This window comes from Phocoena phocoena, chromosome 19, assembly GCF_963924675.1.
Source record: "Phocoena phocoena chromosome 19, mPhoPho1.1, whole genome shotgun sequence".
Lineage (NCBI taxonomy): Eukaryota > Metazoa > Chordata > Mammalia > Artiodactyla > Phocoenidae > Phocoena > Phocoena phocoena.
Window position 1 is genome coordinate 9,678,650 of NC_089237.1, and position 16,839 is coordinate 9,695,488.

General features: G+C 55.3%; 2 protein-coding genes across 2 annotated transcripts in view; both read right to left on the bottom strand.

Annotated features, from left to right (window-relative positions):
- Positions 1-16,839, bottom strand: part of TIMP2 (TIMP metallopeptidase inhibitor 2) — a 48,149-nt gene that overhangs the window by 10,553 nt on the left and 20,757 nt on the right. The window contains exon 2 of the mRNA XM_065896683.1: positions 969-1,069. Within this exon, the coding sequence (XP_065752755.1) occupies positions 969-1,069 (101 nt within the window). The remainder of the gene's footprint in view (positions 1-968; positions 1,070-16,839) is intronic.
- CEP295NL (CEP295 N-terminal like) lies at positions 14,720-16,409 on the bottom strand. The gene is given in 6 exon segments (XM_065897885.1): positions 14,720-14,911; positions 14,913-15,620; positions 15,622-15,694; positions 15,696-16,153; positions 16,156-16,262; positions 16,265-16,409. Coding segments are annotated over 6 exon segments (1,683 nt in total).

Genomic DNA, 16,839 nt, shown 5'->3' on the forward strand with positions numbered 1-16,839 from the left:
ATGACATAGGCACAATGATTAAGCATTTCTTTGACCTTCTGGTAACACTTATGTTCTATTTTTAATTTTTGTAACAAAATTAAATATGGATGGCCACAACTACTAACCAGGTTGAAAAGCTGTTCCTCCAGCTGGAGTCTAGAATCTTCTTCCCTCTTGTAGACCAAGTTAGTTATTGTCAACAATAACCTTCCATCAGCACTGATCCTGTCTTCCCAACCTCCCGCCCACGTCCTCCCCTCTCTCCCTCCCTCCCAAATATGGGCTCCTTGCCATATGACCTCGAACACAACCACCATTCTGAAAACCTAACAAATGCCACCACCCCCTCGGTCTGCAGCCCCCAATGCCTCCCGTCCCTCCCCTCCCCCGGCGAAGCATCTTCTCCTTCACCGGCCAGGCTGCCATGTCCATTTCTTTCTCAACTCCCCTCTCTCAGGAAGTTGTCCCAGCACACCTGTCCACAGGAGTCCTCCTCTGTCCAAATCCCCCCTCCTCTTAGAACATAAAGCTAACCACACAAGACTAGAGTCCACCCGCAGTTTGGGGGAATTAGGTCACCTGCTCTCACATTGGTCGTGGGCTCCCAGAGGCGACAGCCAAGTTCCCACTGCCTCTGAACCCGCCATGGAGAGGTGAAGAGGCACTCACAGAATGCTCCACAGATGCTGTGAACTTGGTAACTTAAGGGTGAGGCTCATGAAGATGACGCATTTCTGAAATAACCTAGCTGGTGGGAACAGACCACGCCCACACCACTTCTCAGCATTTACGGATTAAGGAAAATCAGATCCACTTGTGGCTTGACGCCCTTGTTCCTAGCTGTCTGCCTCAGAGGTGGCTGGACCGAGTCCTAGGGACCCAGTGGTGCAGTGAGATGGTGGGCCAGCCCCGCCCGGTCCCCGGCCCTGCTCCCAAAGCTCCCACAGCTCTGCCCAATGGAGCAACGCAGGGACAGTGGCCATTACCTTTATTTGCTTGATCTCATACTGAATCCGTTTGATGGGGTTGCCGTAGATGTCATTCCCGGAGTCCACCTCCTTCTCGCTGACGGCTTTGGCCCTGATCACTGCAAAACAAAGACAGAGAGGTGAGCAGAGTCCCCGAAAGACTGCCCTGGCTCTAAGGAGGGGGCAAGGGGCAGCAGGGAGGTGGGAGGTGAGGGGCAAGATGACCCCAGCCCTGGGTACAGCATCGGACTCCATCCCGAGGGGGAGACCAGGAGTGAAGCTAGAGCCCTCTGTCGACAGGGTGCCAGAGCAGAAGCTCTCGTCCCTCACGACAGGGGGCTGCTGGGGCCGTCACTGATTTGAACAACAGCTCGCTGTTGATGTCACGCTTGAGTACTCTGGGGCTTTTCTTCTTTCTCCCCAGTGTGCATGTATGTGCGGCTGGGGAAGCAGATAAGCACACTGACTGGTCTGCAGTCCTGGTCACTCAGTTAAGGATGGTGAGAGTCCCCACCCCCCATAGCCAACTGGCAATCAGGCTCTCTTGGGCTGAAGGCTGAGGGGGAGTTACCTACCTACGAGGGGCCCCATCACATTTAGGTTGGGGGTCTTCCATCTAAAAGGTCTATCTCGTCAGCCTCCTAATCTGTCCTCAACGTGTCCCTGAGAGATGTCGCAGGGATGATTCTCTGTAATAACACATATTCTATCAGAGGCACGGCAGAGGGAGTTGAACATTTTAACTGTTGAATGGGGGGAGGAGACATTCAAGAGCAACTCTAGCAGACATAAGGGACAGATGCCGAGGAAAAAGGCCAAACAGAAAGAAGGATGATCCTGGAACGTGACGCGAGATGAAGAAGAGGGGAAGAGATCAGGCTTGGAAGGTTCCGGAATGTTCCCTGGGGCCTGAGGCTGCTCGAGAGCCATGCACCCCAGGGCTTCCTAGTAGCAATTAAGCCAAGACTCTGCTCCAACCCATAACCTGACGGGGCGCGGAGCAGCAGTTCACCCTGTCGCTTGGGCAGAGCCTTCCCTGTTTTCATTTCAAGGCTTATCAGCTGGTGGCACGGCCTGTTTTAATGGCTTTAAAAGCTTTGTCCTGGGCTTCCCTGGCGCAGCGGTTGAGAGTCCGCCTGCCAACGCAGGGGACGCGGGTTCGTGCCCCGGTACGGGAGGATCCCACATGCCGCGGAGCGGCTGGGCCCGTGAGCCATGGCCGCTGAGCCTGCGCGTCTGGAGCCTGTGCTCCGCAACGGGAGAGGCCACGACAGTGAGAGGCCCGTGTACCGCAAAAAAAAAAACAACAGCTTTGTCCTCCAAGATTCGGCTGTTCAGGGTCATGCTGGATGAGGGTCACGTGAGTGTGGGTGTGAGCAAAATAAAGAAACAAGGAGCAGACAGGCTCAGAGGCACCTCCCACCTCCACTCCCCAATGGGCAGCTGGAATCTCAGAGCCAACAGGCAGGGCTGTCTTTTCCCGTAGAGCAGGGAGGCCCAGGCACGCGGATCCCCATCTGTGCCCATCCCCCTGGACCCCTGAAATGCGCTCTGGATCCCAGCCTGGCACCAGAGCCCCACGCCACAGCCCCAGCGCCCCACCCAGGCCCAAACCCATCCTTATTTTTCCTTCTGTCGGCGCTGAGTCATGACTGGCCAAGGCCACAGGTTCCTGTTTCCCAGGCTGAGCCTGGCCCCAACCTACAAAGCCACATCTAGGAAATGCCACCCTAGAACAGAGGGCCTTGCCCTTGGTAGCTGGTCAACCTGATCCCAGCGTCTCCTCTCACCCCCCACCCATCCTCCCTCCCCAGCACATGTTATCTTTTCTCAGTCACGTCCCGCGCAGTTCAAACATCTTTTTCGGCCGCACACCGCCCTCGTCTAAAACAGAAGACCCTGTGCAACCTGGTGCCAGCCAGTGACTATTTCGGCTGCCGTGGTGGTCCCCCACTCTTGCTGTTCCACCAGTCCATAATACTGCCTGAATCTGAACCTGCTCAGGGGTGTCCATACCTCTAGACAGGCAAGTTTCTTCTGCCTTGAATGCCATCTCCCTCTCTCTGCCTGGAGAACGTCCATTCATCCTTCAAGACCCAGCTGAAATAGCCCTTCCCCATCTTCCCTCAGGGAAATCCTGTCCTCCCGTAGCACTTGGTATATTCCGCAACTCTCATCCACTCTGCTGTAAACACCTGTACCCATCTGCTCAGGGCCCTGGGAGCTTCTAACAGACAGAAGCTGTGCTCTAACCACAGAACAGTCAGGGCTCACTATTTGCTGAGCTGACCCTGAGATACTTGGACGGCAGCACAGGTTAGGTTTGTCTTGGTCCCTCTTACGACCTGCCTCATCTATACCTTATTGCAATGCTGCACAAAAAGGTGTTTATGCAAATCAGTAAACATCAGGTTAGTCCTGTCCTAAGTTTGCTCTTCCGCGGCATCACCCTCAGCTCATGACATCAAATGAACCAGGAACAGCCAAAGGAGATGACAGTTCTAAAAGCGCAATGCTGCCAGATTTCACTACGGTACGCCTAATTCTGCATGCTTTTTGGAACTTTTTGGCACCGCTTTTCAGAGGTCCAGCACCCCGCACAATGCTTACTGCATTATAGGTGTTCAATAAACACACTGCTGGCCATTAGAAAATAAGCAAAAACTCAAAACTACAATGAGGTACCACTGCACGTCAGTCAGAATGGCCATCATTAAAAAGTCTACAAATAACAAATGCTGGAGAGGGTGTGGAGAAAAGGGAACCCCCCTACACTGTTGGTGGGAATGTAAATTGGCGCAGCCACTATGGAGAACAGTATGGAGATTCCTCAAAAACTAAAAATAGGGCTTCCCTGGTGGCACAGTGGTTGAGAGTCCGCCTGCCGATGCAGGGGACGTGGGTTCGTGCCCCGGTCTGGGAAGATCCCATATGCCGCGGAGCGGCTGGGCCCGTGAGCCATGGCCGCTGAGCCTGCGCGTCCGGAGCCTGTGCTCCGCAACGGGAGGGGCCACAACAGTGAGAGGCCCACATACCGCAAAAAAAAAACCACAAAAAAACCCAAAAACTAAAAATAGAGTTGCCATATGATCGAGCAATCCCACTCCTGGTCATATATCTGGAGAAAACTATAATTCAAAAAGATACAAGCACCCCTGGGCTTCCCTGGTGGCACAGTGGTTAAGAATCCGCCTGTCAATGCAGGGGACACGGGTTCGAGCCCTGGTCCAGGAAGATCCCACATATCACGGAGCAACTAAACCCATGTGCCACAACTACTGACCCTGTGCTCTAGAGCCCATGAGCCACAACTACTGAGCCTGAGTGCCACAACTACTGAAGCCCACGCACCTAGAGCCTGTGCTCTGCCACAAGAGAAGCCACCCAATAAGAAGCCCACGCACCACAATGAAGAGAAGCCCCCACTAGCTGCAACTAGAGAAAAGCTCACGTGCAGCAACAAGGACCCAGTGCAGCCAAAACAAACAAACAAACAAACGATAAAAGCACCTTTATATTCATAGCAGCACTATTCACAACAGCCAAGACATGGAAACAATCTGAATGTCCATCGACAGCTGAATGGATAAAGAAGATGTGGTACATATATACAATGGAGTACTACTCAGCCATAAAAGAATGAAATCATGCCATCTGCAGCAACATGGATAGACCTAGAGATGATCATACTAAGCGAGGTAAGTCAGACAGAGCAAGACAAACACCATATGATATCACTTATATGTGGAATCTAAAATACGACACAAATGAACATATCTATGAAACAGAAACAGACTCACAGACATAGAGAACAGACTTGTGGTTGCCAAGGGGGAGGTGGGGAGGGATTGGGAGGTTGGGATTAGCAGATGCAAACTATTATATACAGGATGGATAAACAACAAGGTCCTACTGTAGAACACAGGAAAGTATATTCCGTATCCCGTGATAAATCATAATGGAAAGAATATATATATGTATAACTGAATCACTTTGCTGTACAGCAGAAATTAGCAACATTGTAAATCAACTATACTTCAATAAAATTAAAAAAAGAAAATAAGCAAAAACTACTCCCCAACAGCCAAGAGACTCCATTCCATTCCACACATCAAGGTCCATGCATTTTTCTCTTATAAAAGCTCCTAAGGCTCCCAGGCAGTCTGAGTTCTTAATTGAAAGGGGGCAGCAGAGGGGCTCCATCCTGCTGTAGACCCTCCCTGCTGTGTAGCCTCAGGGAAGTGGAGCCTCGGGGAAGCCTCGGAAATGGAGACACCTCCGCCAGTATCTGCACACCATCAAGGTGTGGGAGGACTAAGAGATGGGGGGCACATGACGCGGTGCCTGACACACAATGCAGGTGTAGCTCAGGACAGAACAAACACAGCACCTCGGGGACTTCCCTGGTGGCGCAGTGGTTGAGAATCCACCTGCCAATGCAGGGAACACGGGTTCGATCCCTTGTCCGGGAAGATTCCCACATGCCGTGGAGCAACTAAGCCTGTGTGCCACAACTACTGAGCCCACATGCCACAACTACTGAAGCCCGCGCGCCTAGAGCCCGTGCTCCGCAACAAGAGAAACCACTGCAGTGGGAAGCCTGTGCACTGCATCGAAGAGCAGCCCCTGCTCACCACAAATAGAGAAAGCCCTTGTGCAGCAACAAAGACCCAATGCAGCCAAAAATAAATGAATAAACAAATAAAAATTAAAAAAAAAAAAGAGAAAGGGAAGGAAAGAAAGTGAAGCAAGAGAGAAAAGAAAGCCCAGTTCTATGGAAACCTTCCCCAAAGTGTCAACACCCTCTAACCACAAAAGAGAGATGCTGGGCACACACCTGTCCACGTAGGTACGAGGGATCCACAGCGCTGAGCTGCTCAGGGCAGCAGGTACCATCTGGGCTCAGGACCACTCTGCATGGGGTGGGGTGGGGGGACACAGGCAAAGCACTGGCTGATGAATTGATCACAGCCAGAGGCTCCCACAGGCAAGTTACAGATAGGAGACCTGAGGGGCCCCACAAGGGAGGGAGGGTGGGGCAGCAGCACAGTGGACCCCAGCCAACTCGGCTGCGGACAGCCCGACCCTCAGCTTTCTGCCCCCGGCATGAGCCAGAGTGGAGACTGTCTTCCATGCCAAGCTCAGAGTTCCGAGTTGGACTGTCTTTTAATTATAAATCCAAAAAGCATGGGCCCCCTCCTGTTGCCCAAAGGGAAAAAGGGGTAAGGTGTGGAAAGGTCTTCAGTAACAGTCCCTGCCTTCGAGGAGATCCAACCCAGGCATGAAGATAGATGATGGACAGGAAAACCAAGAAGCACGCTCTTTCCAACTGCCAGTGGCGGACAGAGAAGGAGGCAAGAAGAGCTTTCCAGAAATGTGTTCCCTGCACCTAGCGCAATGGGCATAACCCTGAGCTCCAGACTGGAGGCCACTCCAAGTGAGGGATGGGCCTCTCTTGAGTCCCAGGCCATTTAAAGGACAGGGCTGGAGAGAAGCAAAGAGACCCAAAGAATCTGGGAAGAAGTTAAAATGGAGGCATGGACTCATGTTTACCAAACACCTACTGCATGCTGGGCCTGGTGTTTGGCCCTGGGTTGGGGGATCGGTCTAGGTCCCGTCCACCCCCCGAGTGAGCAGCTCTGCTCCACCATCCTGCCCCTGGGGAACCAGAGGCAGCAGTAGGAGGCAGAGTCTTTATAAAGATTCCTGTTCTAACCGCTCTGGACGCAAAAATGATGGCCTCTCCCCGGGCTGCTCAGATTTTTTCTTCTTTCTCTTCTGCCGTTAACACAACATCTGGGTTTGAGATCAAGGGTGATACACTGGCTGATGAATTCACTGCCAGATGTTGGCTACTGGAATGCACAGCCGTGGACTTAATTCAAAGCACAGGCAACCGCACAGCCCCTGCCCCCACCCCTCAGGCTGTGGACACCACATGACGTCACTTCCCCCGCTAGGAGCCTGCAAAAACAATCCCTAGTCCGCCCAGCCAGATTTGGGATGGAAAAGAACGGGGTGGGTGGAAAGTCAAGGTTGCGGACGACGATCCAAAGAACACAGGCTATGTTCAGACTCCGAGAGATGACAACAGCCCAGGCGAAACCAGCGGAGGCCAGACTGTGCCACTGCCCTGGGGGGAGGGGACAGGGAGGAGGCTGGCAGGAAACCTTGGGTGTCCCCAGCATACCCTGTGGCCAGGGCTGGTCCAGAGGAGCAGCACACTCGACTAGCCCAGGCCGATTTAAGTCTCTCCCACACCCCGCCAACATCTCAGTCCTCATGTGTCTGCAGACCTTATCGGGGAAGCAATGGAAATTAACAACAAGCCAAGGACATAGTCTATGGGGGAGCCAGGCCCTGAAAGAGAACTGCCTGTCAGAAGTTCATTTATTTCACACTGAAATAAACTGAATTATCCTGTCTTCCCACGGGCCCAACTTCTCTCCAGAGGAATGCCATATGCTACAAGTACGAATGTATCCTGTAGGACCTTTCCCAACGGGGCTACGATGCTCGGCGTGGGCTCCCGACCCCAGAGCACGGTAAAACTGTGGATGTCAGGACTCTGACTTTTAGACATTCACGGCCTCGCACCAACACACTCAACACCCCAGAATCCCCAGACCCCAGAGCCTGCCCAGGCAGAGCTTCCAGCTCAGGGAAAAATCACGGGTCTGCCTGCAACAGGTGCGGGAATCTCCAGGATTCGGAAAAACATCAGTCTAAATACAAGGTCAAAACCCTGAACCGGGCTTCCCTGGTGGCGCAGTGGTTGGGAGTCCGCCTGCCGATGCAGGGGACGTGGGTTCGTGCCCCGGTCCGGGAAGATCCCACATGCCGCGGAGCAGCTGGGCCCGTGAGCCATGGCCGCTGAGCCTGTGCGTCCGGAGCCTGTGCTCCGCAACAGGAGAGGCCACAACAGTGAGAGGCCCACATACCGTGGGAAAAAGCCCTGAACCATCTGAGCCTTATGTGTATGCACTGACTCAGGGCGGCAAGGGAGCCTCAGCGGCAGCAGAGGCCACCGTCACCTCCCCGCCCACCTACTGCAGCCTCTAGCTCAGATCGGGAAGGGGCGCCCAGCGAGACAGGCATTAACACGGACCTCGCCGCCCTACTCTTCAGTCTTGATCGCGGCCTCGTGGAAAACGCCCAGTGGTCCCTCCGGTGAGGCACACACGGTCTCAAAGCCATCCGCTGTGCGGGAGAGGTCAGGGGCTTTCGACTGGCCAGCACATTTGCCAAAGACCCTACTGGCCCCAGTCAAGAGTGGGTGGGGGCCACTCTGCCTGGAACGCGAGCCCTGGTTTGAGAGTAGAGGGTCACTTGGTCCGTTTCCTTGTCTCTGGGAAAGACTCCACGCCAACCATTTCAGAGGAACTCAGAAAGCAACGATTTTGTCCCACACGAGACCCAGCCCCCACTTACTCCAGGCAGGCCAGGCTTCGGACCTCCAGCTCTCCAGGTGTGCTCTGCACTGCTGGGGTACTTGGGGAGGGCTGGAGGGTTCCACACTCTTGTCCACACTCTCCAGAGAAGGGACAGCACGAGGGTAGACATCTACACCCTCAAATCACAGAGCTACCACAGTCCTCGCTTAATGCCTGCAGCTACATCCCGAGGCTGCCTCTTGGGATGAGTCTCTTGTCCCTTTAGGGTGGACACAGTGACACTGTATGGCTGGTTGACCTGGCAGAGGCCCCTTAACCTTTGAATTTTGATGAACTTGCCCCAAGTCCCAGTGGAGGGTGGACTGGGGTGCCTCCATCCCAGCCACCACTAACCCTTAAGGGTAGAGTCAGAAAATGAGGGGTGCCCCGCTTCCTGTGTCTACACCCCAGACACACAGCCTGCTGCTCTGCCCCACGAAAGCTGTAATGAAGTGATCATGTTTTTCAGAGCCCTGCTCTGGATTACTGAGGGATGCCTAACTGCTTACAAGTAACTAATCCATCTCAGTGGGCTGTGGGGAGCATGATAAAGACACTGTGAGCCTTTGCAATGGGCTGCATCTGCTTCTTTGGGGTAGGGGGCAGACCGCATCAGCTACAGGGCCAGGGGGCGGGTGGATGATGATTTAGAAAGAGGGTCGTGCTCACATGGACTGCAGACCGCTGGGACTCCCCAGGTTTCGGGGCCACGCCCCCCCCACCCCCCACCCTACAGAACGGCACGTGGAAACGGGATGTGGCCGAGCAGCCTGGGAGATGTCACAAGGAATGCATGGCGTCAGCGCTGGCCCGGTGCCCAGAAGGCCGTGGGAGCATCTAGCCCCACCTGCCCCTCTGGCCTCACTGTGCACCCAGCCTTCACCTTTCCAGCTGCCCCATGGTGGACATGGCCCTGGGGGCTCTCCCCAAGCACTCAGCTCTGCCTTCCCTGGCCTCAATGCCAGGCCCCTGTTCAGCCAGGGGTGGAGCAGACCTCCTCCAAATTCGCTGCTTTCAGGGAAATGAAGTAATTAAAAACAGCCCTGTGATGATGCAGGGAACCCAGGGCTTCTTCCATCCCTGGAGCAGCTGTGAGAGACCAGACCCACCCCCAGGTCCCCCAAACCTCCCCAACCCCAGGAGCCAACAGATGTCCGCGGCAGGGCTGTGGTGTCCAGTGTGAGGGCAAGACTTGGCCAGCGTGACTCAGGCCAGGGTCAAAAACGCCTGGAGTGACAACTGCTCAGAGCAGATGTGTTTTTTCAGGAGTTGAGGGTGGGGCAGGCAGAGTGACGGGTGCAGGACAGACAACAGGAAACAGCAGTACAGCCCCAGCCCTGGTCCACGCTGCCCATGAGCCCGGTACCTGGGGATCTGCCAGGTCTACCCAGGGCTGTTCAAGATTCTAGCACGTACACGTGAGCCGTTGTCCACTGGATGCCCCGTCTCCATGGAGACCAGCTCTCCCATCTCCATTTCCTGTCCCTTTGCTTTGGCTCCCCTTGGGAGCAGGAGGGAAGCATCTCTAAGAGTGCCTTGGTGATGCAGAGAGAAGCTGCAGCACTCACCGGCCAGCTTCCACGCTGCCCTCCCGACCCCCCAGGACCCAGATGGGACCCCTGACTCAAGCCCCGCCACCTTTCCTCCCTTTTCCCTGCGGGCCCAGCAGGATCTCATGCCAGAGGCCTTGGTCACGGTCTCCGAAGCCTTGGGCTCGGGCCCTTCCCATTCACGTGCTGCTGAATCATTTGAAAAAAATGCATCCCGCTCCTGGGAGGCTTTGCTGAGAACACTGCGGCTTTGTGGAGGGAACTGCTGCTCTGCACTTTCTCCGCCAAGACCCCAAGAAGGAGCCAAGCTCAGTCCTGCAAGCCCAAGCCTGGAGCCCGGAGCGGAGCGGGGGGCAGGGGCAGGACCAGGAGGGGCAGGGGGCGGGGGGTGGGGGGGTGGGCAGGGAGAGATGCTGAGAGGATTCCCGCCCCCTCTCGCCCCCCCCCCCCCGCAGCGATCCCTCCCCACCCACAGGCTGAGGAAGGGGCTGGACGGACAGCTAAGAAGTGAGGGGCAGCAGACAAGGGTCCTGTCCTCACGCTGCTGCTGGTGGGCCGTGACCTCGGGCAGGTCTCCCCTTCTAGGATGCCTCATTTTGGGGAGTGAACACTCGAGTGCCGGGCCTGTGGCTCAGGCCCCCGTCCGCATGGACAGAGCAGCAGCAGTGGCCCTGGCGTGGGACGTTGAGGCATGTGGTCTGTGGGCCGACTCCAATCCACGGCATTTCTCAGGAGCTAGGAGCAGCGATGGAAAGGCTGGAACCCCAGAGCCACCCTCCCAGCTGCCAGTGTGGAGGGAAGCTGGGTGCGCAGGCTGGGCGGTTCATGCCCCCTCTCCTCGGCTAGTTGTCGTTAGCTTAGCAAGTAAGAGCCCAGGTGGCAGCCCAGCTGCCCCTCGGAGCGGGTGGCGTGTGGTGCGCAGTCCCAGCCTCCCGTCTCCAGCCAGGACGAGGGAGGGCTGCACTCTGCCATCAGCTCTTAATCATGTCTCCACCACGTGGAGGCAAGAAGCTGCCCGCATCTCAAGGCTCGAAAGAGGGTCCCCCGCCCTCCACCCCAACTTGAGAAACCTATTTTCCCATTATTTTACAGTTCTGAGATTCTGGATGTCCTCATACACACTACAACCTCGCACCTGGCTGGGCAGTGTGTGGGGGGGTGGACAGGCATAAGGACCCTCAGAGCAGCACACACAGAACGCGGGGTCACATCCGAACCGAGGGTGCCCACCGGCCCCTCCAGGGCTGGAACAGTCACACTGTTGAGGGAGAACTTCTGTCCCTGCTTCCGAAGTGTCCTGGTCCTTGTCGGTCACTGCTGGCCCGCACCTGCCTGTGGACAGCGGACCTCGCAGCAGGCACCACCGGCGCCGTCTTCCGCCTGTGGATCCCTTGGGCAAACGGAGGGCCTGTCCACCAGCAGGCCAGCCACGGAGGCCTTCCCTAGCGGCTGCCGTCTGGGGAGGACTCACTGGCTGGGCTGCAAGGAAGTGACCTGGCAACACAGAGTGAAACAGGAACAGGGTAGCTGCCCCCAAAAGTGGGGAGATGAAGCACAAAACCAGGGGAAAGTTCTAGAAGATGCAGTTTCAGAGAGGAAGAGCCCATGAGGGAGGGAGGGAGGACGCATGGGGAAGGCCGCTGGGCGAGGACCCTTTAGGAGGAGGCACCGTGTCGGAGTCCCCACTGCCCCCTGGCAGTACTGGGCGGAACCCTTCCAGGTGGCGCTGTCCCAGGGCCCTGGGCACCATAGTCATGTCAAAGTGACCGACAGGGAGTGAAGGCAGTGTCTTCTGGGATCCCAGCCCAGCCCCTGGATACCAATGAGAGATGGAAGTTACCGGTGACGTCTCCATCGGGAATCACTGGAGGGTCAGCTCTTTTTGTGGGTGGCGGGCGGGGGTAGTCCTGGAGGGCTGTTTCATTACCCACGTCACTGTCCTGGGCAAGGGGGTACCCTGGCCCTCCCCCCTTCAGCCTTCTGCAGGACAGGTGGGAAAGGGCAGGCCGTCTCATCCAGCTTCCAGGGGACAGTGTGGGAGTGACAGGCCAAGCAGAGTTGAGTCAGCCTCCACCACGTCTCGCTGCCCATCCCCCACACCTACTTTTAGCTCAAGTGTGGCCAAGAAGGGACAATTCCTCACCTAGAACACACGGGCCACAAACATGACCTCTGAAAGTGGAAACAAAAATAACGCACTTAAAGGCAGGCTTGCCCCTTCATTAGACTGCGGGTTCCAGCCCGAGTCACGAGGATCTCATTACTCAGTGTTTGGGTCCCATCGTGGCCACGGCTTTAAACCCAGTGATCCCACGGCACCCCCTCCACCCTCAGACCGAGGTGATCCCATAGTGACAGATGGGAGTTCCAGCTGAGCAGCCACTAAAGGCCAGTGCCCCTCCCCGCAGGGAATCCTCATCTGGCCCGGGAGTGACAAAGCTCTCTTGGCCCCAGGACTTTTTTCTTATTCACTGTTGGGCTCAGACCAAATCGGTGAGCAGCTCCGCAGCCCTGACCCATGGTACTCCGGAAGCAGGTGAGAGAAACCGGGCTGGGATCAAACATTTTCTCCACCTACAATGGAAAAGCCACAGACAATGGAGACTCACATGATGGAGACGTGAGATGGTGGAAGGTTCCTCACTCAAGCTATTGATTTTAAAACAAAACTGAAAAACAAACAAACAAACAAAAAACACCTTGTGGGATGCCATTACTGCTCCATACGAATGGTCGCATTCAGGGGTTGTGGGCTGGATGCTCAGAGACACATATCCAGTCAGTCACCCCACCTCTCTGAGTATCCCTCTATCACCATCTGTCACTGTGGTCACTTGTTACCTATATCCTCCACCAGAACATGTCCTGTGTGTGTGTTGTTCACTGTTCAGCTCCAGTGAAGTGGGGCAGTGTCTGTCACTCAGTACTTGCAAAGGAAAAACAGTATAATATCAGGTCAACATTTTCCAGGGACCAAAAAAAAAGGTGAAAATGGGAAGAAAAGGAGGGATGGGACCTTTCCCACACCTACATCTCAGCTGTGGTGTTCAAACATTCCCAAAGCACTTTTTGATGCCAGGCCTTCTGATCCAAACGCATTAGGGATGTAGTCCACTTTTGGGGAACTGGCACAAAACAGAAGCAGCTATGGAAAGAAGGCTCAGAGGGTCACGTGCTATGACGCTGTGGCAGAAATGACACCTACGTGTGACACGAATGAACTAACTATGCTGGGTCGAAAAACGCTTCCAAAAGACCACACATGATATAATATCCTTTTTATAGGGTTCAAGCAGAAGTAAAGCTAAACAATACAGGCTGTGTTCGGGTTGTAGTGAAGTGCAGGGACAACTCCCGAGTTCAGCGGGTGTACGATACAGCTAAGGAGGAACAGCGTAGAGAAGAGGGAAGTAGCACACAGATAAAGCTGGTTTTCAGCAAACATTCCAGATCTTGGGTTTGGGTGGTAGGCTCACAGTTGTTCATTATGTTGTCTATATATGGATGGGCTGGGGTCGCGGCAGACCCTGCCTTCACTCTGTTGGTCACTTTCACGTGGCTGGGCTATGATGCCAAACATACATAAGATAAAAAAAAAAGGCCATTGATGGCCCAATGATGCCAACATATCAAGAATGAAGAGGATTTATCCCACCCAGTGCATCTGAGGTCCTTGGGAGGGAGGGAAGGAGGGAGGAAGGGAGGGAGGGAGGGAGGGAAGGAACATCTCCTTCATATGCTAAGTCCAGGGGTCAGTTAGCTCTGGCCCAAGGGCCAAAGCCTGCCTACCACCTATTTTTGTAAATAAAAGTCTTACTGGAACTCGGTCACACCATTCATTTATGTGTTGTCTGTGGCTGTCTTCCAGCTGCAAAGGCAGGTGTAGAGTAGTTGCCGGAGACCGTATGGCCAGCAAAGCCTAAAATGTTTATTATTGGCTCTTTGCAGAAAAGGTTCGTCCACCCCCATTCCAACCCCTAAGTATGTAACAGGCAGATAAAACCCCACCCAGTGTAGGGTCTCCACGACTGCCAAGGTTTCTGGGTCAGAGGTAAAGCTGGAGGGTAGGGAACCTACCAGACACCCTGGTTCCCCCAGCACTGCCAGCCCCAGAAGGAGTCTATAGGGCTGAGTTGCTGGGAACCATTTCCCCTTTCTCTCTCTTTCCTCTTTCTGCCTCTTGCTTCCACCCGCTTCTTTCCCTCCCTCTCCCCCTCCTTTCTCCCTCCCTCCTGCTTTCTAATATTAAAGTTATAAGAATGTTACTGATGTCCTATTAAATGATGTTGGTTTGAAAGACTAAAAGATTTTTGTTAAATCTCTCCATTAACGTCTCAGCCACTGGCTAAGCAACAAATGATGTATCTTCTGAAACTGCGCCCGTCTGACCTTGCATGCCCCTCAAAGTCCAGTGTTCATTTCGCCAAAACATCTGAAGCACTTAAACGTACCTGGTGTTTCCATCTGTGCTGTGGCACGTGAAAACAGCCTCAGCTCCGGGACACACCTTTGTGCTACAATGGCCAGACCCTCCTACCGCGCCCCACATGTTCGTGCTAAGGAGTCTTCCTGAATTGGACTTAGTTTTAAAGGCGAGACTGGCAATAAGTATGATTCCTGCAGAGGAATTCGCTCCAAAGGACGGAAGGATGGCTGATGGCCCATTTTAAAGAGGCTACAGGTTTCTGAGCACATGGTGCAAATACAATCGCACAGACTTGGGTGCCAGCTCTGGCAGAACGCTCAGTTATCAGTGATGTATTTACCAGGGGCAGGACTCTCGCTTTTAACATATTCCCTGAAACTCTCACAAGCATTTCCTGGCTTCTTCAAGAAACTGCTTGTGCAACTTGTTTTGCTCTAGAATTTGCTGTTGAAGGTCATGGATCATCTGACTGTGCCCGTCATCGTCGACGATGCTGGCCGAGGGGGAAGTGGGGCTGCGGTCATACCCTCCTTTCTTCTCCTGGTCTGGAGGGGGAGTCAGGCTTCCGATGAGCCAGAGAAGCTTGCTTCTGTTCCCTCCTCCCATCTTCCAGCTCCGTCTGGAGGTCGGCCTCCAAGCTCATCTTGGGGTGTCTGATTTGCTTGAGCGAGTCCAGCTGCTTTGGTGTTCTCTGCTCCACTTGCATTTTCTGCTTCTGCCTTGATGCCGTCAAGCCACCTCTGTCTGCCTGTTCTTGCAGGTGAAGCTGAAGGGAGCCCTGCACCAGCGCGTCCGGTCGGGGAGGCTCCTGTCTGGATTCGGGGCTGCACGAGAGCAGGTCCTCTTCATCGACAGATGTCCCTGCCTCGGGAGACCACGGTTTACTGTCATGCTCAACCACGCACTTGGCCATCCTACGGGATTTTTGGTTCCTGGGCTTGCTTAGTAACTTTTTCAAGCTGGTTCTGGACGGCGTCAGGTGGGCGTCCACCCCCGCTGGACTCGCGGGCTCCCCGGCGGGCACCACGTCCATCTCTGCATCTCTTGCGTTCCCCTTTCTCTGGCTCTCCCTTCTCCACGCCTGCGTCTCCTCAAAGCCCTGTTCTTCACTGGGGCTCTGATCCATCCCAGGCTTGAGATCCAGGTGCAAGTGCAGGTGTTTTCTCAGCTTCCGGTTGGTATCAAACAACTCTTCAGAGGCAAACTCCAGCTCTCCCTGCCACCTGCTCTTGTCACAGAGCTTTGCCAGCTGTGAGCCCCCCCCTTCTGCAGGTCCAGCCGACTGGCCACAGCTGTTCCAGGTTATCGGCTTTGCCCTCGGGGCTCTGATCCAAACTGGTTTTTCGGGCCTTGAAGACAAGCCGTTCGCTTCCCCAGCTGCCTCCTGCCGTCCTGGGCTGTTTCGGTCTCCCGTTCCTCCAGGCATTTGATCTCCCCTACAGCAGCCAAGAGCTTTCCCAAGTCTGTCCCTCTGCTCAGCCCAGGGTCAATGGGACGGTGGCCCCCGCCGGTCTTCGTTGAAGGCACGTGTTTTCCTTTACTCCTCTCTGGTGGGCTCAGGGGACGAGGACTCAGGCCCGTGGCTCTGGAGGCTCCCTGCCTCTCCTGGTCCACCGCTCTTCTCCGGGACGTGGTGTACCAGGGCTGCCGTCAGACCAGCTCTTCCCTGTGTCCCTTCTCTTGCCGCACAGCCACTGTGTGCTTCCTCTCGGCCCTGGGCGACCTGGCTGCTCCTGGCTGGGTCGAGCCCTCTGAGTCAGGTTCATGGTCCTTGGACAGTCTGCCCGCCACCGCCTCCCCTCCAACAGATGTGCCAAGTACAGCCTCTCCAGGCCTCGGACCTGCTGGCCTGGGGCCTCCTGCTGCTCTGCCTGCAGCTCCTCGGCCAAGCGCTGGGGCAGCTCCTGCACTGCTAGAGGTCCTGTCTCCGCTGCGGCGGCAGGTCTCCTTTCTCTCGGACATGTAGCAATTGGTGCTTCTGCCTCAAAAGCACGGCTTCGTTGTCGGGACTGGGGCTCCGCCAAGGGGCTCTCCCCGCGTTTCCTTTCATGTCGGGGGCCTTTGCAGACACGGCTTCGGAGAGAAGGTGGTGTGAACCAAGAGTGGAGGTTCCAGGGCACCAGGGCCGAGGAGCCACAGGTGCTACGGCCGTTTCACGGCAAGCCCACGGGGCAGGAAGATGCACAGCGCTGCCCGGAGCGTTCCGAGCACAGTGAGGCCCTGGAGACAAGGCACACGGGGCTCTGAGTGCAGGACAGGCCGGGGGACGCGACCCTCCAGATCACTCTCCTGACACCTGCCCACGAGGGTCTGTTCTCCGGCTCCCGATCTCTGTCTCATACGCCTTTAATGAGACCTGGCAGGGCGGCTGTTCTCAGTGGGGTGTGGTTTTGCTTCCCAGGGGGACATGTGGCCATGTCTGGAGACAGTTTTGGTTGTCACAACTGGAAGGGGGGGGTGCTACACCCCCCCCTCCCTCC